Source organism: Meles meles, chromosome 4 (assembly GCF_922984935.1).
Source record: "Meles meles chromosome 4, mMelMel3.1 paternal haplotype, whole genome shotgun sequence".
In the NCBI taxonomy this organism is placed as follows: Eukaryota; Metazoa; Chordata; class Mammalia; order Carnivora; family Mustelidae; genus Meles; species Meles meles.
In genome coordinates, this window is record NC_060069.1 from 55,715,589 (window position 1) to 55,742,659 (window position 27,071).

Here is a 27,071-nt window from a genome sequence, read left to right on the forward strand (position 1 = left end):
AGAAGGGGAGACAGTGGAACATTTTGCCATGTTCACTTTTAACCCTGTCTTGCTGTCCTTCATATCCTATGCACAGTGTGTGTGTGCATATATCACTCCCACTCTTTGTCTCCAGTTTTTTAAACATGAGTGTTAGCACACTATACACCCCATTTTGCATTTTGCTTTTTTTGGCTTCACGATATATTTTGGAGATCGTTACAGATCAGTATGCATAGAGAGTTTTCCTTCTTTTTTTTTTAAATAAGATTTTATTTATTTATTTGAGAGAGAGAGTGAGCATGAATGGGGGGAGGGACAGAGAGAAAGGGAGAAGCAGAGACTCCCAAGTAGATTCCCTGCTGAGCCCAGAGTCTGACCCTGGGCTTGATCTCACGACCCCAAGAGCAAAACCCAAGCCGAAACCGAATAGGATGCTTAACTGACTGAGCCACCCAGGTGCTCCTTAATAGAGCCTTTCTGATGGCTGCAAAAAGTTTTTGGGGTCTCCTGAGAAATGAAACATGTCGAGTTATCTTAATGGTCTCTTATAAAACAGAGTGGTAGAGTATAAAGAACATGGGTGCTGGAGTCAGGCAGAACCTGGGTTTAAATTCCAGTTCAGGCATTTATTTGCTGTGTGGATGTGGACAGGTTACTTAGATCGTCTGAGTCTCAGCTTTCTTATTTGTAAAATTAGGTTGATAATAATACCTTTACCTACCTTTTAGGGAGAGTTATTTAATGAGATGCTATTTGTAAAATGCCTGATGCATTATAGATACTGGATAGAATTTTCTTCCCATTATTTGTACATTAATTTTAACTTTATTTTCGACAGTTAGTGCCTTGAATAAACTGGGCTGACATTGAACTGTGAGAACATTTTCCTATGCCATCCCCAAATCTTTGCTTTTTCCCATATTAGAATTATAAGAGACCATGGTTTAAAGTTTTATTTTATCATATTCATATGACACTTGGTTAGTAGAATGAATTGGTCTGGTGCTATATTTAATTAACTCAGAATTATAGATGGAGAAAAGAGTGACAGAGTGGGCATTTTATCTTGTTATTTTAGAACATCCACAGAGGCCGATACCACATTTGTATAATACTGATTATACAAATCATAATATAATATCATAATATAATATCAACTGAAATTGATGGGAATCAGAGTATCTTGGAGTTCTATACCCCATCTGGTGGTAAATGTTTTTAGTTGTCACACCATCGCTGATGCTCAGCTGCTCCCTCACTTTCTCCTTCTCTTTTCAGCTCTCTTGCTATTATCCATTGATTGCTTCTATGCCAGAATTTCCCTGTCTAGAAAGAGATCTTTCAGTTGACCCAGCCAGTCACCACTATTGCTTTATGAAAAGGGCTTTCTGTGTGAGGCAATTTCATGAGTTGCTGGCCTCATGAAGACAGCTAACCCTGGGGTCAGTTACCATTACCATTGTCAGTTGTCATTGGTCCAATCTGCTGTGCCTAAGGTGGGATAGTTTCTTTTAGGAGGAAGGTTAGTGTGGGGAAGATACTGAATGAATTGCACCTAAGAGAAATTTGCAGTAATCTAACCATAATTTATTGGTGAATATGGGGGAAATGTATTTTCTCCAAGTAGTTTCTAGAAAGGTAAGAGTAAGAGAAGCACCTATGAGGAAAGGCCTGGGCGACCCTTCAAATGGAAGGCAGGGTTTTTGAGATGAATGTCATCTAGTGGGGGCCCCAAGAACTTGCCTTAGCTGGAACTTCAGGCTCTTGAGTTCTATATGAGCAAGGCAGTCAGAAGCTATAGAGACTGTAGACTGGGACAATGGCTCTAAGAACTTGGTAAGGGTCTTCGGTTTTAGAGAACGGCTGTGTTCATTTGGAGAACTTTGTCATATTTGTTACTTTCATTTTTATTATTAAAAACTCATGAAAGAATAAGGGCTTATGAGTTTATCAGCAGGGCAGCAAAAGTTGTGAGGCCATGAAGACCAGCCCACCCCTCATTTAGTTTTGGGACAGAGGATGCCTAAGATAACAGAGCAGCTGGTTAGAAGAAGGAGCTTAGAAGCCAAAAAGAGATCATATTGTGTTCTGAGCCCTGACATGAGGAAGGAAAGGGGTCTGCCAGAGTAGGAGCCTCGTCATCTGGCCTGAGCCTGAGGAGAGACAAGCCACAACATGCTTTGGGCTGACATCTGTACAGACGAGGTAGCCATGTGATCAGAGGCTGAACCTGATGGCCTGGGTTGGCTTCTTGGCTTACTCAGTATGTGGATCATAGTCCATAAATATTTGTTGAATCAATGAAGGCATGCATTGTTCTTGCTCATTATTAGCTGAATATGTGGACTGCCTCAGAAATTGCTCAAGACCCCATCAAAAATTGCCTGACTTGCTTTAAGAGGACACTAAGAAGCCCACTCCGGACTTTAAGAAATGTTGTAGGTAGTAGAGGAAGAAGTATTCCAGGGTTAATACTAATAACTGCTTTATTTTTAAGTACCTGCTAAGTGCCAGGCACCTAGCAAAAGCAGGTCTCATTACTGCAAGTTACAGATGAACCTCTGTTGTCATTGACAGGGACCCAAAGTTGTATGGACCCAACATCAGAGTAGTCAGTTGATCCAAACAAGGAAACCAGCCCAACATTTCTTTGTTGCTATCTAGATAAAATCCATCTGTTGACTGATGCCCCTCTCCCACACACCCTCTTTGTCAACCAGTGTTACTTTGTGGCCACTGTAAGTGATAAGACATTAAGGTTAGTTTCCTGGTCCACAGGCAGTGATAGTTGTGCTTTTCAGAGCATTCACTATGTGGCAACTCTTGCCTGTACTGTTTCATTTAAAATGAGGTCGGTATTTTTACCCCCAATTTAAAGATGGGAGAAATAAAAGTCAGTGATATAAAGTTAAATATTCATGGTTTCATGGCTAATGTGAGAGGAACCTGAATTTCACTCCTGTCTGCTTATGCTAGCCTGTGTGTTCTCCACTGCACACACTGCATCCATCCCCAAGTGTGAGGCGCAAAACAAGCCATGATCCTAAAGGCCGCTGGGGCCATCAGCAGCCACAGAGGGGGCTGCCCAGTGGAAAATTCTGGGAACCAGTGGGGCCCTATAACTGTGTCAGGGGGCGAGATTGGCACAGCTGCTACTGCTCATGCCTATCTCCCTCTGGGGAAACTAGGACACTTGGGGCTGCCAGGTGTCCCCATCTCAACAGTGAGCCTGCTATTGTCCATGCTGCATCTCTTTGGTCTTTACAGCTCTGTGTTTAATCTCAGTGGTGACTTTGATTTTTAGGTATAACTTACATTTAGTAAAATGTACACATCTTAAGTATATGTTTTTTTAATTTTTTACATGTGTTTGCAACCATGTAGCCACCACCCAGATCAATTTCCAGAACATCCTTGGCATCCCAGAACACTCTCTTTAGAATCTGGGTTGCTTATATAGTTATAAGGGGTGTTTACATAATGTCAGGACATAGTAGAAAGAGGCATCTGGCCCAGACTTACCATGGTTATTTGCATCATTGGTCTATGCTGGCAACCTGCTGGAGCATCTGTGTTCTCATCAGTCTCTCTCTGATCATTGACATCCTCACCCTCTGCCATCAGCTGAAAATCCTCAGGCCCACCGGGTTCTGGCTCTCAGTCTTTGCGGGTCACTTTGCATTCTCTTTGTCCCATTTAGAAGGCCTCCTCGGGTCTGCCAGTCCTCTCTGCAACTTCTGTGTCCCTCTCAAAGACAAAAGTACACAAGAAACTTCCATTTGGTCTCCTGTGCCAGTCTGGAACTACAGGGAACTTGGCAACTGCCATAGATCCCCTTTGTCTAGAAACAATGCATTCCAGCTTCTCTTCTGTGGCTGCTCTACTGGGGTTCTGCTTTTCTGATTTCATTTCGGCAGTCAAGGCACACATTCTTTTGCTCTCAGATCCACAACCTCTAAGGAGCTTTTTGCATCTCCCTTACTCTAGAGTTTGACCTGGGTTGGGAGGCAGGAGATCATCTCAGAGACCCACCAGTTTCTCACACTTTTACTAGACTCTTTCTCCTCTTTCTTCCTGGTCTGGGAATCATTGTTGGAAAGATGGCTCCTACATTATCATCCATTCTCCTGTATCTACTGCTTTGATATAAACTTTATGCCTAGACTCTTTGGCATTCTGGCTTTTCCAATTCAAAGGGCCCAGTTATTATCACTAATTGATGTTTTGAAACTATTTTTCTACTATGGTACTGAAAGTGTATTTAGAAACTAAAAAACTGGGTTCCTGGGTGGCTCAGTGGTTAAAGCCTCTGCCTTCGGCTCAGGTCATGGTCCCAGGGTCCTGGGATCGAGCCCCGCATCAGGCTCTCTGCTCGGCAGAGAGCCTGCTTCCTCCCTTCTCTCTGCCTGCCTCTCTGCCTAGTTGTGATCTCTCTCTGTCAACTAAATAAATAAAATCTTAAAAAAAAAAAAAAACTCAAAAATCAAAATTGTATTCTTTTGTTTATCCTGTTACTCCTTTCCTGGATGTGAAAGCCTGAAATGCCCTAGTTGTTGCCTGTAGGTTGTTAAAATTTAGGAAGTGAGGTCTGGGTTTTAGTTGTAATGAAAACCCATGTTGCTACCAGATTCTACTTAATTTACTTCTATTTAATTACCTCACATTTTTTTTACTTCTATTTAATTACCTCAAATTACTAACCATTCTCTAGTGCAAGGCACTTACAGGAAACTATCAGGGGGAAATAAAGATAAAAGTTATAAATATAGATCACATTTATTTAACAATTTATCATATTCTTTCCCCTACATGATCCCATCTGATGTTGACATTTCTGTGAGTGGGCTGGCCAGGGAGTACCCTCACAGTGAGACTGCAGGATGGGCTTTATTATTCTCAACACTTTCCAGAAGAGGAAACTGTAGCTCACAGAGAGTTCAGCTTATCAAAGAACAGGTCATCAAAGAGTGAAGCTATGATCTGGGGCCTAAATCCAGAACTTCTGACCCCCATTCCTGCTACCCACCACTGCACCTAAAGCCTCAAAAGCAAGGATTTCCACTGAGCTTTCAAACCACAGAGCAATCCAGTCAGACCCTAGGGCAGAGTACAGGAGTAGAAAAAAGTTCTGGGTCTGAAGGAGGTAGCATTGAACTGAATTTCATAGAATGGGTAGGATTTTGACACATTGCAGCTGGGTTGGAGGAAATGTATTCTAGGCAGAGAGAACTTTAGACAAGAGACTTAAGTTTCCACCTTCTCTACCTGCCAACTCTATTATAGCTATCTGCTCATGGACCTGCTTCTCAGGATTTGGCTTTGCTTAGATGCCCTACTGGTTCTGTGCTCACCCTCTAACCCCCCACATAACCCATATTCTGAGCATCAAATATATCCCAGACACAGTTATTCCATTTAGTCCCTCCCTGGCCTTCATTCTATTCCTGGGTTGAGTCATGATTCTCCAGCTGTGGCTCCAGCCCATTGAATGTTAGTATGGCCCATGTAGTCCCCCTGCCCCCATGTGTGCTGCTGGCATGTTGGGGCCCCCCTTCAGGAGCTGTCTGTTGGCAGAATCTTGACCAAACTTCCCACATCCCTTCCTTTCCCTCTGATTCCACTTCTGAGGTCAATCTACCTCTATAGTTGTGTCAGTCCCCCAGCACTGCCCCACCTTAGTGAGCACATTTTGCAGGTCTTATTCCCTTTCCTGCCTGCCCCATATAGCTTCCAGGGACCAGCAGACCCCTCAGCAAAGTCTAGAGCAAGGATTGAAAGTTTGGAGGGAGCAGAGGACATTCTGGGGGTAGGGGACACATATTCCCATTGGTCTAAAATAGATGTATACCTGAGAAAGAGGGAAAGGGGAAGGGATGGGAGATTAGGATCAGTGGTAATTTACAGTTTTTAAGTATGAAGACTCCTCTTTTGGGGGGGTGGGTAGGAGGAGCAGAGAGAGAATCTTCAGTAAGCTCCACACCCAGTGTGAAGCCTGATGTGGGGCTTGATCTCATAACCCTGAGATCATGACCTGAGCCGAAATCCAGTCAGACACTTAACTGACTGAGCCAGCCAGGTGCCCCTGAAGACCTCTCTTTGACATCAGTACACACTGCATAGGAGAACAACTTTACTTTTCATAACTATTGTCTGTGAAGAAAAATGGTGACAAAAGATTCACTGTGAATTCACAAACAATTCGCCAAAAAATCACAACAATTTCAAGTGATTTTTTTTTTTAAGATTTTATTTATTTATTTGACAGAGAGAGATTACAAGTAGGCAGAGAGGCAGGCAGAGAGGAGGAAGCAGGCGCCCCGCTGAGCAGAGAGCCTGATGCGGGGCTCGATTCTAGGACTCTGAGATCAGGGCCTGAGCCAAAGGCAGAGGCTTTAACCCACTGAGCCACCCAGGCGCCCCTGATTTTGGTGTATTAATCTCATCAACAAATTATGTACTCTTCACAAACACTGATTTTTTGGGACTTGAAGGTAAGAATACCAATGTCTATATTACACTTTACAATAACTGTAAGGTCATCTGGGGACTGTGGTCAATGAAATTACTTATTTGGGCCAAAATAGGGTTCAGTTTTTCTGCAGTTAATTTGAAGGCACCTCTGGGAGATGTGGAATCACAATGGTTAAATCTGTTAAGACCCCATATTCTGGAGAGCATGAAGGGAAGCAGAGGAGGGCCAGTGGAGTTGGGGAGCAGGGGGTAAAATCTCACTGAGGCAGAGACTTCTCATGGGAACAACAGCCATGTCTCAAGTGGTTTCTTTGATTGTATTTTTAGTCTCCCTCTTCGAGAGTCAGGTGCCTGACTGTAACCTTTTGCTCACATGTCCCCTCAAACAGGAAGTTGGCTGTCTGTTGCCATTATCTGTCATAGCTCAGCTTAATAAACAAGTTCATGTGTCATTGGGACAGGCTGAGAAAGAAAATTATGCTAACATCCTAAGTAATCTTGACTATGAAGAAGCAAAAAGCATATATATTGTAAAGAAAACAATTTCTTGTTCCCATGACTGCCCTGTACATCAGCAGTTTCCCAACCACTGGTTAGGATGCTGCTCTACACCCCTCGTGCTCGAAGGGTTTCTTGAAGCACTTTCTTGAAGTATTTTGGGGGAAATGTAGGCAACTTAGAGATCTGCACTGCCCTTGTCCTCATAAGTCCTCTTCAGACTCTCCTGGAAGTTTGTTAGCTCAACAATATGACAGTTACAAAGGCACTGCAATGGCCAGTGAGATGAGTGAGCTAGCCATGACCTTGAGTGCCATCTGTACCACCTACTGGCTGTGTGACCTAAGGCAATGTATTTAACTCTTCGAATTCTCTGATTCTTCCTCTGTGCAATGGTCTGGGCCTGTGTATATATATATTTTTAGTAATATTACTATAAAATTAAGTGATAAGGGCGGTATTTTATATATATATATAAAACCTCATATTATCTATGCATATATAATATATAAAATACCGGCCTTGTTATTACTTATAAAGTAAAAATATTCATTAAAAATAAAACATTCATTAAATTAAAAAATGGATGGGAAAGTATCTAACAGATCTTGGTGCATGCTAGGTATCCAAACTATTTTCCTTCTCTCTTTCTTTTCCTTCTTTTGGCAGAATTTGTGCTAGGTGCTCTTGGAAATAAAAACACTACTATGACCTACCTAGGATCTGCCCTTGAGATGCTCGACCATAGTACAAGGGAGAAATGTAATCAGTGTTCCACAGAGGGGAAAGTGACTTGCCCAGTGGAGCACCGAGGAGGGAGGAGCTGATTCCATGTTGGCAACTGGAGAAGCTGAGAAGGAGGAAGTGACTCTTGAGAAAGAACCTCATGAATGGATAGGATTTCTCTGTTTCTTTTCCCTTCTCTCCTCTTTCATTCTCCTCCTTTCTTCTTAGGCAAGTATTGACCCAGAATTAAAAATATCCAGAGGTAGAAAAGGCTTAAAGTGCAGTCTGGTTAAGACCCTCTGGTTCTGTCAGCCTGGTTCTCCCTCTTGTGCTGGCTTTGTCCTCGGGTTTATGGATAATAGAGAGCAATTCAGTGTCTCCTGTAAACTCAATTTCAGGAAAACTGACACATGTGCAAACAGATATTTGTACACATTGTAGGGGTTCACAGACTCTGGAGCCCATCCATCAGTCCCAGATTTAACACTCTGAAGAAAACAGCCCCTATGTAGATAAGTTGATGATCATGGTACTCTTGCCCCCCATTTTTTTTTTTTTTTGAAGTTAACTTGAAAGGGGCCTTTTCAGTTGAAAGGGTGAACCATCCTGAGTCCTTTCTTAAAAAATGGAGCTCTGAAGTAAGACTTGCCTGGGCAGGGAGAGCAGGATTTTAACAGATAGTAATGTGGGAGAAAGCTGGTCCAGGCTGATGAAGCAGCATGAGCATAGAAAGGCACTGTGACAGGTGAGCTTAGAAATATTTGGGTAAGGTGAGCAGACAGGTCTCACTGTGGAAGGGTTCCATCAGGGCGAGTTCTGGTGACAGTGCATGGCTTGAGGGGTAAGTAAGGCTAGGTCTTCACTTTCAGGCAGTGGAATCCCTGAACTTTGTTACATGCATTTCTCATAGTTATAATTTGACACTTGTGTGATTATTTGATTAACGTCTGCCTTCCCCATTGGTCTGTCAGGTCCAATGAGCATAGGCGCTATGTTTCTTTCTGCTCAGCTCTGTACTCCCAGCACTGGCTGATGGCCTACTATCTAACAGATGTTCAGGACACATTCTGGAAATTAACAGGTGGATGAATGGAGGGATGAACAGTTTCTGGGTGGGGAGCAACACTTTGGATCAATGTGTCTCACAAATGTGAGCTCTTTCATGGTTTCCTTCTTTGCTCATCAGTAGTCATCAAGCAGGGATAGAAATTAGCACCATGTCGGCCAAGCCTTCCTTTGGGCAGATCAAATTATCGGAGCTCTCTTTGGTGAGGTGTGCAAATCATGGTTGACATCTGCCAAGTTCTTGATTTGTACATACACAGTTTGACCTGAGGTAGCTTGAAATGGTCTAAAAACACGCATTTTTGGAATCAGATAAGACTGGTTCAAATTTTAGCTCTACCTCTTATTAGCTGTAAGTTTCTAAGGAAATTACCTCACTTCTGTGGATTTCCTTTCCTCATCTATAAAACAGGAATGACAATAAATAGCTATAGTGTTGTAAGGATTAAATTATTTGGGTAACATAAAGGGGCTGGCTCATAGGAGGTGTTATTTTTTACATTTTGTTTTATTTTCTCATTGTGTACTTGAAAATCATGAGGAAGTATTTTGTTTTTTCTGATTTTAAAAGAAACATCATATTGGGTACCTTGGTGGCTCAGTTGATTGGGTTTTCAATTCTTGATTTCAGCTCAGGTCATGATCTCAGGGTCATGGGATTGTGCCCCACTTTGGGCTCCACACTGGATATGGAGCCTGCTTGGGATTCTCTCTCTCTCCCTCTCCCTTTGCCCCTGCACCCTTCTCCTGTTCCTGTACTCTCTCTCCCTCTTAAAAAAACATAATAAATAAAATAAAATAGCAGCTTCATGTTCAGTGTAGAACATTTGTTCTAAACAGCAAAGTCTAAAAGACAAATTAATTGCTTTATCTATAAAACTGCATTTGAAATAAACATGGATAGCATTTTGATGTGTTACTTTCTAGTGTTTTCTCCATTCATGAGAAACTTTATTTTATTTCTTTGTTTCTATGAGAAACTATTTTAAATAGAGAATTCTGTCACATGGCACTCAAAGCAAGGGAGTACAAATAGGTGAACAGTGGGGCGCCGGGGTGGCTCAGTCGGTTAAACATCTGCCTTCAGCTCAGGTCATGATCCCAGGGTCCTGTGAGCCCTGCATCAGACTCCCTGCTCAGTGGGGTGTCTGCTTTTCCCTCTCTCTGCCATTCCCTCTGCTTGTGTTCTGTCTGTCAAATAAATAAATAAAATCTTTTAAAAATAATGAAAAATAAATAAATGAAAGAAAAGTAAGTCTTCCTCTCTACCCTGACCCCAGCTACCAGTTCCCCTCCCCAGAGACAACCGCAATTACCAGGTTTTTAGGTGGCCTCCCGGGGCTAGTTTACATATTTAGAAAATCTATTTAATCATCTTCTCACGCAAACACTGGAATAGTGTACCTGCCCTTTGCACTGGAGGCCGCCACAAAAGTGAGTTCCCTTTCAGTGCTCATAGGCGTCTGTGGGCAGGGCCACTTAGGGCTCTGGTGACAAGTTCTGAGGGCTAGCAAGGCTTGGTCTCGGTTGTGCATTTTTACTCTTTGAACTGAAAATCTGCAAACAAGAAAACAGGTGTTAGAATTTTCAGTCTCAACCGTTTCTACAGTTGCTCATGCGAGGAACAGATTGCAGGCAATGGCCAGGGCCAGCAGACAAGGCGGTCTAAAGCAGAATTCAAGCTTCTCCAGCATTTCATTGACACTCTGTCAATGTTTCTAAACTGATGGCTGGAATGAGTGTTCTGACATGGAAAGATAATATGTTGCAATTGGGATTGATTAGAAAATCAGAGATGTGTGTCTCCTAGAATGCTCTGGAGTGAAGGCCAGAGCCCAAATCAATGTGGCCTACTCTGAGACTAGTCCTGCTCCACTGCCCCGCGACCCTCAGTTCATCACTGGAGCGTCTCGTCTCCTCTGCAGTTTGCACCCCATCAGATGCAGGTCTGTCTGTCCAAACTCTCACTGGGCTATCTCACTGCCTTCAGACCAGCCCTCCCTGCTGGAGAGACCAGGTTCTCTCTACTCAGACTTCCTCTTTCCCTCCTGTTAATTAATTCATCAACCCAAGAACACTGAGAACTTGACGTTTTACTGACCCAGGGGACAAGGAGGAGGGATAGGAATTTGGACTTGTTCAGAGCTAAGCTCCAGAGAGCAGTGAATAAGAATGAACTGATGTATTTGAATATTGTACACCTGAAACTAATATAACACTGCATGTTAACTATATTGGGATTAAAATAAAAAACTTAATAGGGCACCTGGGTGACCTAGTCGTTAAGCATCTGCGTTTGGCTCAGGTCATGATCTCAGGGTCCTGGGATCGAGCCCTGTGTTGGGCTCCTTGTTCAGTGGGAAGCCTTTTTCACCCTCTCCCACTCGCCCTGCTTGTGTTTCCTCTCTCATGGCCTTTGTCAAATAAATAAATAGAATCTTTTTAAAAAGCCAACTTAATAAAAAAAGAAGCTGATGCATCTGAGGCACCTCATCTGTAAAATGAATATTAAATAATATAATGGATATGACATGCTTTGTAAGTGGTTAAGTGCTGTATAAGCATAAGGGGCTCATATTTTTATAAGGATGATGATAATTTAAAACTAAGACATAGAAACCAACAATTTTACAAATGAATTTTTAGCTTACAAAAGTGCTTATTCATTTTAGAAGATTTTTAAAGTATGTAAAAAAAGTAAGGGAAATTCTCAGAGTCTTATTAGAAAATGTGATCTCTTACAGTATATATACAGTATCTGCCCTTTCTATCCCTATGGGACTGTGTCTATGGGAGGATTATTTTTCCTTTGGCAACAAATTTTGCCCTGTGATTTACTCTGGCCAATTAAGTGTGAGTGGAAATGACATGGGCAACTTCTGAGCTGAAGTTTTAAGAGCCTAGTAAGGCTCTGCCATCTTTTTTCTCTTGTCACAAGACTGGCTTTTCTGTCATTCTAGATCTTGGAATGAAGACCTCTGTTGGACATATATTGAGAGTGAGAAATAATCATTTATTCTTGTCAGTGCCTGAGATTTGGAGGTTAATGCAGCATAAATTGTCCTAAGATACCTGATACAATGAAATATAATAACTGTTAATATTTTGGTATATATCCTTCATGCTTTTTTCTATACCTATATTCTATATGTTTTATAAAAATGGGATCATAATGTACCTATAATTTTGTGAAGTGCTCTTTTCATTTCACCTGCAAAATTTTAGTATATATATCTCTCTAAAACACAAGGATTCCTCTTGAAATATAATCACAATACCATTATCACACTTAAAATGAATACTAATCCAAATAAGGTCCAGATTTTGCACAAGGTTGATGTGTCTCTTACATCTCTCTTCATTTCTAAGTTCCTCCTCCCCACCTCTCTCTCTCTCTCGTTTACCCTTGTGATGTATTTGTTGAAGAAACTGAACTGATTCTATAAAGTTTCTCACAGTCCAGATTTTGCTGATTGTATATTCCCATGGTAACATTTAACATGTTCCTCTTTCTACTATATTTCCTGTAAATTGCTGATTAAATCAAGAGACTTGATCAGATGCAGAGAACAGATATTTAAACACAATACATTATGAACATTTTTGTTGTATTAATGACTACAGAGTTGTCAAAAGTAAGAATCTACATAATTTCTTTAGCTGGTCCTCTGCTGTCAGTCACTTGGATTGTTCTAATTTTTTGCCACCATACACAACTCTCTGATAAGGCTTCCTGTGGACTGATGGTTCTCTGGCCTGATTTGCTTCCTTCTGTTCTCTTAGTTCCTACGGATGGTGGATGCCTGTGCCAGCTTCCTAACAGAAGCCTTGAACCCCGAAAACTGTGTTGGAATACTGAGGCTGGCGGATACACACTCGTTGGACAGTCTGAAGAAGCAGGTTCAAAATTACATCATTCAAAACTTTGTGCAGATTCTGAACTCTGAGGAGTTCCTCGAACTTCCTGTGGACACTCTGTACCACATCTTGAAGAGCGATGACCTCTATGTGACTGAAGAGGCTCAGGTGTTTGAGACTGTGATGAGTTGGGTCCGGCACAAACAGTCAGAACGACTCTGCTTGCTTCCCTATGTCCTTGAGAATGTGCGCTTGCCACTTCTGGACCCATGGTACTTTGTGGAGACGGTGGAGGCAGATCCTCTTATCAGACAGTGCCCAGAGGTCTTCCCACTGCTTCAGGAAGCCAGGATGTACCACCTTTCAGGCAATGAGGTGAGTTGACATTGAATAAGCCTGTAGTTAAGCAGCGAAGTAGAGGAGTCAGCGGCCTTACAGAAATATAGGTGAGGCTGGCTTACCAATCTTTACAGCACAGAGAAGGCACTGTTCTGTTTGTGGTTTGAGTCAGGCAGTTCCAAAGGCCCTGGATTTCTGATCTGTAAAATGGGACTGATATGACATAAACACCTACTGAGAGGACTGAGTGAGATGGGAAATCACTCAGCACCATGCTGGGCACATCCTCCCTCATCCCAGGGCATAAGGGTGGAGGTTGGTGGGGGTGACACACATTGGACGGAATGTGCCCTGTCTGGTTGCCATCCCATAGGAGTACTGCTTTCCTAGTTTGCCTGCTCTGGAGAACCACGAGTCTCTTGGATATCCTGTGACATTACCTTGGTTCAGACTGTCATTGTTTCCTTCCTGAGTTTCTGAAAATTCCCCAAAACTCACCTTCCTGCCCTCAGTCTGGCCTCCCTCCAATTCATTCATCAGCTGGATGATCTAAAACTCAATCCTGAGGGCACCTGGGTGGCTCAGTCTTTAAACAACTGCCTTCAGCTCAGGTCATGATCCCAGGGTCGTGGGATCGAGCCCCGCATCAGGCTCCCTGCTCAGCAGGAAGCCTGCTTCTCCCTCTCCCATTCCCCCTGCTTGTGTTTGCTCTCTGGCTATGTCTCTCTCTGTCAAATAAATAAATAAAATATTTAAAATTAAAAAAAAAACAAAACCCAAACCTAATTATTGTGCTCTTGGGCTTACCCCTCTTCACAGCTCCCCATGACTCTCAGGGTAAAGCCCACACCCTTCCTGCCCGAGCTCCCAGAGCCTCGCTTACCTACTTTACCACTGCCCACTTCTCTAGCGCCACCTCCAGCCTCTCCCCACTGCTAGCATCCTGTGCACTGCTCGCAGTTCCCCAAAGTGGATGTGCTTTTTCATCCACTAATGCAGGCTAAGGTTCAAGTTCTTTTTTCCTTTTTCTGTCTAGCTGACTTCAGCGCCAGCTCCAAAAAGTTAAAGCACCACCTCAGAGACCTCCCTCATTCCCCTAAGCACCTGGTGCATTGCTCGGTCGTAGCACCAACCGCCACATGGTAACCATTGACTTCCTCATCTGTAAATGTCTCTATACTGGCAGCTTGCTATGGTCAGAAATATGTCTTATTGGACTTTCCATCTCCAGACCTTAGGAGAATCTCTGATATAGAGTAACTTATTGGTAAATGTTTGTTGAATGAATAAATGGGTACCAAGATGATGAATACTCATATCATTTGGCTGTACCTGGTTCTCCTTAACAACTTCTGAAGAAGTGTTTTATTTAAAACTTCATAAATACAAAAATAGGCTTAGTGGAAAGGAACAAAACCATCAGGAAATAATAATATAGGGACAGTGTGTTAAGTTTATACGCATGAACACACACACCTATATACCACTGTACAGTAATTCTGGGATAGGCCTCTAAACCTTCATTAGGCCATTGATAGAAATCCTAACCTCAAGTGGTTTAGAAATTATCTGTCTGAGGCCACCGGAGCCTCCTTCTTTTCCTATATGTCCTTTTCTATTTGTGTGTTGCCCTCAGATCTGCTGTCATTGATTCACTCTGCAACTATCCTGAAATGTTTAGTAGAATTTACCAGTGATACTATCAGAATCAGGAGGTCAGGAGGGCTTTTTGTTTTTTTTAAGATTTTATCTATTTATTTTAGAGAGAGAGTCAGGGAGAGAGAGGGACAAGCAGACTCTGCACTGAGCGCGGAGACTGATATCAATCTCACAACCCTGAGATCATTAACCCAGCTGAAATCAAGAGTTGGATGCTCAACCAACTGAGCCACTCAGGTGCCCCAGGAGTTTTCTTTGTGAGATTTTAAGCTACAAATTGTATTTCTTTAATATATATAGGGTTATCTATTTCTTCTAGAATGCTTTGGTAGTTTGTGTCTTTCAAAGAATTTCCCCATTTCATAGAGGTTATGGAATTTACTAGCATAAAGTTGCTCATGGCATTCCTTTATTATCCTTTTAATATCTGTAGAATCTATAGTGATGTCACATCTCTCACTCCAGATATTAGTAGTTAATGTTTCCTCTCTTTTTTTCCTGAATAGGCTGGTTAGAGGTTTGTCAGTTCTATCAATTTTCTCAAAGAAACACCTTCTGGTTTCATTAGTTTTTATGATTTATTTCATTTATTTGAATTTAATCTTGATTATTTTCTTTCTTCTGCTTACTTTGGGTTTAATTATCTCTTGTTTTTTTTTAAATTGGAAGTCATTGATTTGAGAACTTCCTTATATTTTCTAGTATTATCAGTAGTGCTATAAATTTCCTGCGAATTATTTTAACAGCATCCCATATATTTTAATAAGCTATATTTTTATATATGTATATATGTATTTTTTGCAAATAAATTCTGAACACCAACTGTGTGCCAGATATGGCACCAGGCACTACAAAAACAGTCTCTGCCTTATGGTCTATCAGAGAAGCTAAGACACTAAGTGAATGAACAGTGACGAGTAGACTGAAAGAGGGAGTCCAGGCAACCCTATGTGTTCTACCACATGCTGGGTATGTGGGTCGCTGGCAAATGGCTCAGCACTGGGTCATCAAAGCCCTCATAAAACTGCAGACAGTGTCTGTCTCTACAGCTGCTCTCAGTTCAGTGTTCAAAGTATAGAGTCTTGCTCCACTACACTTCCAACACTCTAGCTACTTTTATTTCTGCTTCCTGTTTCCTAAGTCCCTGAAATACAGGTAATAAATATTTTCTGCTGATAAAAAATACCTAAGTTGCTGCTATGAAGTATGTACTCTGACTTTGGTATTTGCAGTGTGTGGGAGAGTGGCATTATGAATTTTGGGTTTAGGAGAGGAGAGAATTCTGATATCTGGAAGAGTTTCCAGTGGCAGGAACTTGGGCTTTATATTTAGGCAGATCTGGGCTTTAATCTTGACTGCACAATTTACTGACAGTGTGACCTTGGGTAAGCCAGTTAGCTGCTTGAAAGCTCTGTCCTGACCTATAACATGGAGATAATAATGCCTGCCAACTGATACAGTGAGAATTAAATAGGATAATGAATGAGATGTGGTTAGCACAGTGTCTGGTGTATGATTAAGGCCCCACAAATGAGACTATTCTCATTCTTTTTTAATTCCTTTATGGTGCACTATCTCTCACAACCAGGCATTTTCTCTCTCTCTCTCTCTCTCTCTCTCAATCCATGATTTCTTTTTTCTTTTCTTTTCTTTCTTTCTTTCTTTTTCTTTTCTTTTCTTTTAGATTTTATTTGTCAGAGAGAGAGAGAGAGAGAGAGCACAAGCAGGGGCAGTGGCAGGCAGAGCAGGCAAAGCAGGCAGAGGGAGAAGCAGGCTCCCCACTTAGCAAGGAGCCTGATGTAGGCAGGATTCGATCCCAGCATCCTGGGATCATGACCGGAGCCAAAGGCAGATGCTTAACTGACTGAGCTACCCAGGCATTCCAGATTTCTCTTTTCATTGTGTCCAAGGGTTGCTCCTTTTCCCCAATCCTCCTCAGGGCACTTTCTCATTCCTATTTTACAGTCTGGGTAACTGAACCAACCAACCATTGTGATCTTTGAATTGGGGTGTCAATTACCAGTTCATTCCTTGAAACTCCCTGTCTGCTCACTACTTGAATGATCCTGGGTTTCCTCCTGATAATAGTGGTCTAAGTCTGGAGGCTACTCTTTGAACACAGTTATCCCCTTAACCTTCCTTTTCCAAACTTAAGCCCTTCTTATCCTATCATCATCTCTCCCTTTTAACCTTACTCCTCCTCTAAGTTTGGGGAGGTGGAAAACAGTGGGATATTTTGGAACCCTAAAAGCAGATATCAATCTGCATTCGATTTGGGAGTGGTAGCTAGTACCTTCATAGAGAGAAGTCTTTGGTGGCAGAGATAGTTTCCCCTTTATTTCACTGCCTCCTAAATGTCTAGCGACCACCTTGATTTATACCCAAAGCTGCTCTGGCATGCGTGGTGTCTCTCACTCCTGAGTGAGGCAGAGGCTCACCCCTGAGGACAGCTTTGTTAATGCAACATGGTCTCTTCTGCTGGTCCCCTAGTATAGGCCTTGTTAATGAATAGTCAACAAGGTGCAACAGTTTGTTCTATTTTTAACAATCTGAAAAGAAACTAGTTAGGCCTAATTGTTGCATGTGATTCACTGGCAAACCCTTGTGTGTCTGCAACAAACTTGCACATCTCTGACTTCAAGACTGGCCTTGTCATGATGCCTTTGGGGTTAATATTTTGTCAAATGTAGCTCAATTTACAGTTTGATAATAGTGCCACCACTTAGAAGTTCTGTGGTGCCAAGTGATAAGGTGGGTCTTAATACCTAACAATGCCATCAACTAGATGGTTGGATTAGTTATCTATTTTTGTGTAACAAATTGTCCCCAAACTTTAAGGCAATAAACATTTATTCTCTCACAGCTCACAGGAATCTATGCATGGTTTATTTGGGCAGTTCTGGCCCAGAGTCTCTCATGAAGCTGTAGTCAAGCTGTTGGCAGAGGCTACAGTCATCTCAAAGCTCAAACAGGGTTGGAGGATCAAATTCCAGGCTCACTCACAGGATTGTTGACAGGTGTCAGTTCCTTGCTGGCTGTTGGCTGGAAGCCTCAGTTTCTTACCTCGTGGGCCTCTCCACAGCAGCTGGCTTCTCCAGAGCAAATGGTCCCAGAAAGACTGAGAGATCCATCAAGATGAAAGCTGTAGTGCTTTTTATTTTATTTTTTTAAAAGATTTTATTTATTTATTTGACGGAGATCACAATCAGGCATAGAAGCAGGCAGAGAGAGGGGAGGAAGAAGGCTCCCTGCTGAACAGAGAACCCGATGCGGGGCTTGGTCCCAGGATCCTGGGATCATGACCTAAGCCAAAGGTAGAGGATTTAACCCGCTGAGCCACCCAGGCACCCTGAAAGCTGTAGTGCTTTTTAAAACCTAGTTTCAGCACTGATAAATCATCTCCTCTGCTGTGTTCTGCTGGCATAGAGGCCAACTCTGGAACAATGTGTGGGAACAACATAAGATGTAAATACCCTGAGGTAGGGATTGCTGGGTGCCACTGTGGAAACTGGTGATCTAGATAATGGTGATCTAGACTGGAAAAAAGTCTGTATTGGGTGTGGAAACTGGTGATTTAGACAATGGTGATCTAGACAATGGTGATCTAGACTGGAAAAAAGTCTGTATTGGGTCCTGGGTTACCTAACTCATTCATTCATTCATTCACTCATTCATTCATTCAGCAAGTATTCATAGAATCCCACAACCTCCAAGCACTATTCTTGATGCTGAGGATCTATTGGAGAATAAGGGCTGTTTCTGCCATCAGGGACCTTATAGTAAATTACAAAGAAGTAGGAAAAGTGTTGTGATAGGGGAATTCAGGACTGTGGGAACATGTGTAGAAAGTCAAGAATGACTTCTTGGAAGAAAGGACCAAGGGACATTACAAATAATGCCTGTGACTTAAAGGGTAGGTGGATGGGGAAGTGGTATGGGAAATCAAGGACAGATATTATGGGAGGATCCAGATAGCAGGAATGCAGAGTTTTCAGTCAATGGGAGCAGAGTCTTCCACAGCCTTGGACTCAGGAATAGGGTGCCAGGCTGGGAATCAGGAGTAAGATCACAGCTAGTCCAGTCCCGTACAGGCCAACCGGCAATTGAGGCAAGAGAGCAGCCACTGTGAAGAAGACAGGTCCTTCAGAGGAAGGCCGAGGTCTGGCTTTCAGAACTAGAATAAACGTCATACAGGGACCAATTCTGGGAAGCTAGTGCTATCATCTAAGCATTGCTCCGCAGTCCCTAATTCTTTTGAAAGGACCAGAATTGGTGCTGGAGTGCATCTCAACTGTGGGGAGGGGAGATTTAGGGACATGAAGCAGGGCAGATAGTGGGAAAGAAAATGACAGTGGCAAAATTTGTCTTTGGTGCCGACTCATTGCTCAGATTCTGTCCTGCCAACTTGGTTTCTCACAGTGCCTCCAAGTTCCCAGGACCACCCCTCCCACCCTTATCCTAGCTGACTTTTCCACTTTCAGTGCCCTCAGATTCTGCCCATTGCCCCAGACATCCCCCACTTCTTTCTGCCGACCTCCAAAGGAGAGCCCTGCGACACACTTTATGGCCATGAATTGAGTATGAAAAATTTACTGTATCTGACTCTTTGGTACAGAAAACCAGTCTCTTACTTTGTTTGGTTTGCTTATTTGTGACCATTGAACCTCTAGTTCGCCACTTGAGGGGGCAGTTTTTGCTACTGTAGCTTGTTTGTCACACCTGTGGTCAAAATTGAAGTGTCATAGCCTGTGTGAGGTCAGCCTGACCTTGCAGGCTGCTTTGGTCATTGAGAAATGGGTGCTGCCTTTCCGTCTCCTATTAGCCTAGGTTGCAGAACCTGCCCCACTGAGCCCAGGCAATGGATGGAACCAGGAAGAGGGCAGCTCTCCCTTTTCCCCAGTAATGCCGATATGGCACCTCTAGCTGCTCCTCCTGCCATGACTGGTAAGGGCTGTGCCTATGCCAGGTGCTCTGCTCATTTCTCTACATCACAACTGCATGAATGCTCACAATGACTAGGTGACACAGAAGTGATCTCAGGTATTTATGGAAATTGTGTTGCTTCTCCAAGGTCACAAAGTCACAGGTGGTGAAACCAGGACTAAACTCTGGTGTATTTGACTTTCAAACCTCTGTTCTTTCAGCTGGGTTCAAGTGTCTGTGGTGTGGATTTTTTTTTTTTTTTTTTTTTTTTTTTTTTTTTTTTTGCTTGTTCAGGGCTCTGAAGCGTCATATCTTTGATGTTAGGACCCAGTCCTCCAGTGTCCCTGCCCACACCATGCTCCTGTTTGAGACTTTCCCCCTAAGTCTTCAAGTGCTCTTGTCTGCCTACCATCAGGACTTCTCTTTCAGAAGAGGTCTGGTGGTGAGAAAAGTCTGGGATATCAGTAAGAAATTGAAACTGGGAGTGGAAGAAGGTGGCCAGAAATGAAATTCCAGGGTTCAAACTTTCAGACTGGGCAGGAAGGGTGAAGTGCTTTTGATGGTAAATGGACTTGGACTTCTTAAGATAGCAGCTAAAGCAACAATAGGTAACCTTTGTTGAGTATTTAATATATACTGGGCCCCTTCCAGGCCCGGCACACTGCATATGTGATACCATTTCATCCTCACCACAGACCTATGAGGTAATTACGGCTCAAGTCTCCATTACACGGATGATGGAGCTGAGGCTCAAGGTGAGGTCACATGGTGGCAGCGTTGGGAACTGGGCTCTGCTTGGTCTGGCTCCATAGCCTGGGCTCTGAACCTCTGTGTCATCCTGCCTTTACGTACTCCCATTGGTTTTCCAGATCATTTCGGAACGCACCAAGCCCAGGATGCATGAGTTTCAGTCTGAGGTATTCATGATCATTGGTGGCTGCACGAAGGATGAACGGTTTGTGGCGGAGGTTACCTGCCTGGACCCCCTGCGGCGCAGCCGCCTGGAGGTGGCCAAGCTCCCCATGACGGAGCATGAACTGGACAGTGAGAATAAGAAGTGGGTGGAGTTTGCATGCGTGACATTAAAAAATGAGGTCTACATCTCAGGTAAGCCTGATGATGCCAAAGCAGGTCCCCAAGGGCACTATGTATTTCCTGAGTGAGAGCCAGGCAACCGACTTAGAAGGATTACTATGAATGGTGATGATCTAGCTCTGACAGGGTCAGCACGTGGAAACGAGGAGCTTAGGTGATCTTATCCTGGAAAGCACATTCTTACTTAATGGAGGCTAACCTGTGAGCAGTTGTACTAGGATCTGGGGAAGCAGCAGACAGGTCCGGTCCTTCATGGAAAGGAAGAAGGAAAGTGATAATAGAGCTTATTTTGTATTTGCTAGAGGTGTATGACACTGAGCTGAGCACTGGGTAATGAATAAAAATGTCTGCTATTCTCCCCAAACCTGAACGTTCACCTCAAATTTATTGTTATACTTTTAAAGATTTTTAAAAAATGTATTTGACAGAGACACACACAGTGAGAGAGGAAACACAAGCAGGGGGAATGGGAGAGGGAGAAACAGGCTTCCCACAGAACAGGGAGACCAGTGCAGGGCTCGATCCCAGGACCCTGGGATCATGACCTGAGCCGATGGCGATGCTTAACTGACTGAGTCACCCAGATGCCCCAATTGTCGTACTTTTAGATGCTCCAGTAGCACACAATACTTTGCCATTTCTCACTTTTAAATTACTTGCTTATATACAATTACACTGCTGCTGACTCCCATTAGTCCTTGAATTCCAGGAGAGTCAATACTATATTGCCAGTACCTAGCCCTGCGCCTGGCTACTAGTAAATGCTTAATATATATTTATTAAGTGACAAAGTCTCAATCATCTTTACAGCACAGTAGGTGAATTTACACTTTGGTGGTATTTAATCATTTTCCTCTCACATCAACTCTCTAATGTAGGTGATTTTAATCTCCAGTTTACAAATGGAGAAAATGCAGGCTCTGAAGGGTTATGGAATGTATCTGAAGACAGGTCACACACTGGTAAACATCAGGCAGGGTCTCAACCAGGTTTTCTGAGTCCCATGCTCTCCCCAGCTCTTCTTGGGGCTCCTGGGGAGGAGGCAAGCATCCCTTGTCCTTTCTTCGTGGCTTTCTCTAATCTGTATTTGTGGAAGAGCTTCTTCCCAGAACCAGTATCCTCCAAAATCAAAGTCACATCAGTTCTTCCCTGAGGATGTTAATATCATAGGTTACGTGGTAACTTTTGTTTATCTTATAGAAATAATTTTTTTAAGATCTTATTTATTTGACACAGAGAAAGAGAGAGCGCACAAGCAAGGGAGCAGCAGAGGGAGAGGGAGAAGCATGCTCCTCGCTGAGCAGGGAGCCAGATGTGGGACTCTATCCCAGGACTCTGGGATCATGACCTGAGCCAAAGGCAGAGGCTTAACAATCTGAGCCACCCAGGCCCACTATAGAAATATTTTTTGATTGCTGTTGAAGATTCAAATAATATAGAGAGTATAAAGTAAAATATGGCAGTTTCTCTGTGCCATTACCATCTTACATGTTTTAACTTTTTTACAAAAATAATTTTATATTGGTTTAGAGTAAGCTAATGCTAATTGCTGTCACAAATGCGAAATCTCAATGAATTATTGTAATTGTACGTGAGGAGAGTGGACCTGCTTCACTCACTCATTCAGAGACCTAGGCTCCTTCCATCTGGTGATGCTGCTGTTTTCCATACATGGCCTTCAAGGTTGATGCAATTCAGGAAGAGGGAGATACTGAACGAGTTGAGAAGGCACACCTGCTCATAACAGCCTCAGCGTGGATGGCAGGCATCAATCTGCTTACATTCTATGGACAAGAACTAGCCACATTCCCTGCTGCACCACCTGCCCCCATGGAGGGGGGCTAGGAAATGTAGTTTAGCTGCGTGCACAGGAGGAAAGACAGGTTTGGCATCGTAGTCTATGTCACATATGCTATATATGCTATACATGTTTTATTCTACAGTTTGTCCTTTCCTTCACTTGGATTTGTTGTTGTCTGTTGAAAAATGGTACAAGCAGTGCACGAAGGCATGCTTGTTACACACAGTTAAGTCACTTCAATTAATGATTTATTTTGGACATAATTACATATCTATATAATGAATCTTAATTATGGATTAAGTCTATTGAGTGAATGAAACAGTTTTTTTTTTAGCTTTTATTTTCCCACTGGAAAAAAATACTGCAATAGGCATTTTATTTTATTATTTCAAGGATTTTATTTATATATTTTAGAGGTGGGGGGAAGAACAGAAAGAGGGAGAGGGACAAGCAGACTCCACACTGAGCACATAGCCCCACACAAGGCTCAAACCCATGACTTGGAGATCATGACCTGAACCAAAATCAAGAGTCAGGCACTCAAACAACTGAGCCACACAGGTGCCCCACAATAGGTATTTTAATACACATATATTTAAGAACTTGTGCTGCTGTTTGGAGAGATTCCTGGAGGTGGTCATAAGACATGTCAATTTAGGGATCCTTTTGTAGTTTGTAAGCGTGATGATTGGGTGTTCATGCTATTGTGTGACATGTGCCTCCCTTAAACCTTTTTATGACCATGGCACATTACCCATCTGATGTAAAAAAAAAAGATATATCAATTTAGAATTTTTGTAGATATTGTTAAATTGTGCTCCAGAAAGTTTGTACCAATTTACAGTTCAGCCAATGTTGAACAGTGCCCATTTTCTACATCCTTGCTAACATTTTTTATTATCAATTTACATTTTTAATAGCCTAGAATATTTAATTCATTAATTCAGTAATTAATTCATTAATGATGGTAGCACATTTTCATATATTTATTAGCTAACACTTTATTTTTTTTAGCTAACACTTTATTTTTTTAAAAAATTATCTATTCCTACCCTTTGTCTTTCTATTGGTAGTTTGCCTTTTTGTTAATTTTTTGGAGCTCTTATTATATATGCTTTGCTGTTTGTATTGCGAATAGTTTCCCTCAGACTATGATTTTCTTTGAACTTTGATTTATATTGTATGTAGTAACTTTCTTTCCTATGTGATTCTATGTTTCATTCATGACATGCTTAGAAAGCCCCTCCCCACCCCAAGATCATCAACATCTTCTATATACTCTCCAGTTATTTTTATAAAACATTTACTTTTGAATTTTATTTTCACCAATGTGAAAGAAGGATCTAATTTAATTTTTCTCCAAATAGCCAATTGTTCTACTACCATTTATTTAATGATCCTTATATCTTTCAATCTCTTCTGTATTCTTGTTTTTCATTGGTCAGTTTGTCTCATGTTATGCCAATATCACTGTGTTTCATTATCATAGCTTTTTAGTATATTTTGGTATTTGCTATGAAAGCCTTCTTAATTCATTCTTTTCCCAAAGTTTCTTAGAAATTTTTCCAAATTTACTCTTCCAGATGAAATTTAGAATGATCTCTTCAAGTTCCCTGAAAATTTCCAAAGGCACTGAATGCATCAATTAACTCAGGGAGGGTTGACATTTTTGCAATAACCTGTCTTCTCATCTATGCGCATGATATGCTTCCCACTTAATTAGATCTTGCAGTAAAAATCATAAATTTTTCTTCTTTTCAATATAGTATACATGCATTTCTTTGAAAGCATATAGTTATTTTATAACTCTTTTTAAAAATATTTTATTTATTTGAGAGAGTGTGTGTGTGTGCATGTGTGAGGGGAGAGGGGCAGAGAGAGAGAATCTCAGACAGACTCCTCGCTGAGTGTGGAATCCAATGCGGAGCTCCACCCTATGACCCTTGGCCCAGGACCTGAGTCAAAAATCAAGAGTCGGACTCTTAACCAAAGAGCCACCTAGGCGCCCCTCTTTTATAACTTTTGACACTACCTAAATGGGATCAATGTCATACACAGTGTTTTGAATAGAGACCTCTAAAAGGTATACAACCCAAGAAAAAATGGCTAAACTATATGAACAAAAAAATTCATGGAAGAGGAAGAAGATCGATCTCCTGAGCAGCCAGGAAAAAACAAACTATGACATTACTTTTCTCCATCAGCGTGTACAACGAAACAAACAAAAAAAACGCTCTTAATATATGTCGTGGATAGGAGACGGGTAGGTCAACCAGGACAGCTGTGCAAGGCTCTTTGGCAACACCTATAAAAATTCAGAGTGTGTGCTCTTGACTTAGAAGTTTCACTTCTCGCTCTTCCCTGGAGAAACACTTACCCAGGACAGAGCATCATCAGGGATACATATTGCCTCACTAGTGCACATTTATAAGTCTGAAAAGTACATCTTTGCTTTGAGGAGTTGGTGGTACTCTGTGCTGATAAGGAATGGAAACACAAAGCTGATAGAATATTAAAGTCACCAAAAGAGTCAGTTCCCCTTTGTCTTGCTCTCTCACCCTAGCTGAATTATGTATTTTCAGTTTAAGAGAGTGGTCTTGAAGAAAATATTTACCAGCTCATTCTCAAATTACCTATTGTGAGCATCTCATTCTTTTTTAATAAAAATTATTGAACAATAGGACAAATCCCACTATGTTTTTTTTTAATAGATCAGAGATTTGAACTGAGACAATTTCGTAAGATTTTTTGGTGATTTTTCCAGGTTTGTATTTGTCTAAATAAGTAAGCAAACAAAACTTAAGGTGCCTTCTAATTTAGCAGCTGGTCAAGGCCCTACAGTCCCTAATGGCAAAAGTCCAACCTCACCTGACCTGCCTTACTTTCTGCCCCTTGGCTGCACAGACATGGAGTCCAGGCACCTGCTGGCCCCTCCTACCTATGTGGATTTGGTGCCACTTCCCTGAAGACTTCTCTGGACCCAACTCATTCAGCCACTTCTTCTCTGAATTCAAAGCACAGAGGTGACACATGACACAGTCTGGTACACAATTCACCTCAGCCTCATCCTGGCTCTCTCTATTCCCCTGTGTTGGCTCTGTCTCCTGATCCAGACCATCTTCTTAAGGACTGTGGGAAGTTATGGAGGAAGCTGTATTTCTGACACATCTAGTGGTTTCTTAAATGCTCTATTTCTCTTCTAGGTGGCAAAGAAACGCAACACGATGTTTGGAAATATAATTCTTCAATCAACAAATGGATTCAAATTGAGTATTTGAATATAGGCCGCTGGAGGCATAAGATGGTGGTGTTAGGTGGCAAGGTCTATGTGATTGGAGGTTTTGATGGCTTGCAGAGGATCAACAATGTGGAGACTTACGACCCCTTCCATAACTGCTGGTCGGAGGTATAAGAGATTTATTTCTATGAGTGACTTTGTATTACTACTTCAAAGCTTTTAAAAAAAAAGTATATGCCTATGTAGGCATATGGCTTTCTGATCTCTCTGCTCCCACTGAGAACATTGTTGGTGGCTCTGAGCTTCTCTCCTGAAAGGAGCCTTTGCTTCAGCGTTGCTGATCAGGTCACAGAAACAACTTCCTTCCAGGTGGGGAAGCTCTGTGTGGGCAAGAACCCCAAGTGTAGAGGGGAGACTTGGTCCTAAACTCAGTTGGCATGTCTTAGCTCAGAGTCGCTCTCTGCCCAGATGCCATCTGCCCTGTTGTCTCCACAGTGGGCATACAGGGATCCCTTTAATACACTGTTTACTGAGTCGAAGTGATTAGGTAGTGTTTAGAGCTTAGCCCTTATTTATTTGCCTATTGATGAACAATTTACATGCTGCTTGCAAGACTTTAGCTATTCAATCTCAGGTGTTATCATTGCTAGTTAATGGGCATAGAGTTTCAGTTACACAAGGTGAATGAGCTCTGGTGGTCTGCTATAGATAATGATACTGCAGTTTATGCTTAAAAATGTGTTAAGAGAGATCCTTTTGTAGTTCATAAGTGTGATGATTGCATGTTCACACTGTTGTGTGACATGTGCCTCCCTCAAACTTTTTTATGACCTTGGCACATTACCGATCTCATGTGGAAAAAAAATTTGTCAAGAGAGTAAATCTCATGTTAAGTGTCTTTACAATAATAATAATAATAATAATACTATCTCACTTCATGTATTTCCAGGTTATGCCCAATTTCAAATTTTCTTTCTCCTTATTAGATCATATGTCAGAATATGTTCCACATGGGGAAGTGTAAAACCTGGTCATTAGGGGCACAAGCAAAGGTAGCCAGGTCGTCATGGCATCCAGCCAAGATCTGTCAACCTGAAATCTGCTGTATAGCCCTTAATATTTATGGGGGTGTGCCCCAGATCTGCTCAACTGTTCAAGTCCTGTTACGGAGTTGCACCATGACTAATGAGGGCCATGTCCGTGGATAAGAGGCTCTGGGAAGTCCCCTTAAGTGCTGTGGGGTTCATAGGGTGGGAGCACAAGTCTGGCTTAATCCCCAAATCTTCATTTTGCCCCAGAGTGGGAGTCTGCTTACCTATGGCCACCTGAAACCCTTATACCAGCTTTTCTTCCTAGATAGAAGCAATAAGGACAATGCCTGGCACATAGGAGGCTCAGTGAATATTCTTTGAGTGA

The 27,071-nt window shown here is 42.1% G+C and overlaps 1 protein-coding gene and 2 non-coding genes across 3 annotated transcripts in view; all 3 read left to right on the forward strand.

Annotated features, from left to right (window-relative positions):
• Positions 1–27,071, forward strand: part of KLHL6 (kelch like family member 6) — a 57,553-nt gene that overhangs the window by 24,693 nt on the left and 5,789 nt on the right. The window contains exons 3-5 of the mRNA XM_046003879.1: positions 12,526–12,975; positions 20,391–20,628; positions 25,621–25,823. Of these exons, the coding sequence (XP_045859835.1) occupies positions 12,526–12,975; positions 20,391–20,628; positions 25,621–25,823 (891 nt within the window). The remainder of the gene's footprint in view (positions 1–12,525; positions 12,976–20,390; positions 20,629–25,620; positions 25,824–27,071) is intronic.
• LOC123941133 lies at positions 23,078–23,181 on the forward strand. The gene has a single exon (XR_006818217.1). It is a non-coding gene; the product is annotated as a small nucleolar RNA U13 (small nucleolar RNA).
• LOC123941134 lies at positions 26,406–26,509 on the forward strand. The gene has a single exon (XR_006818218.1). It is a non-coding gene; the product is annotated as a small nucleolar RNA U13 (small nucleolar RNA).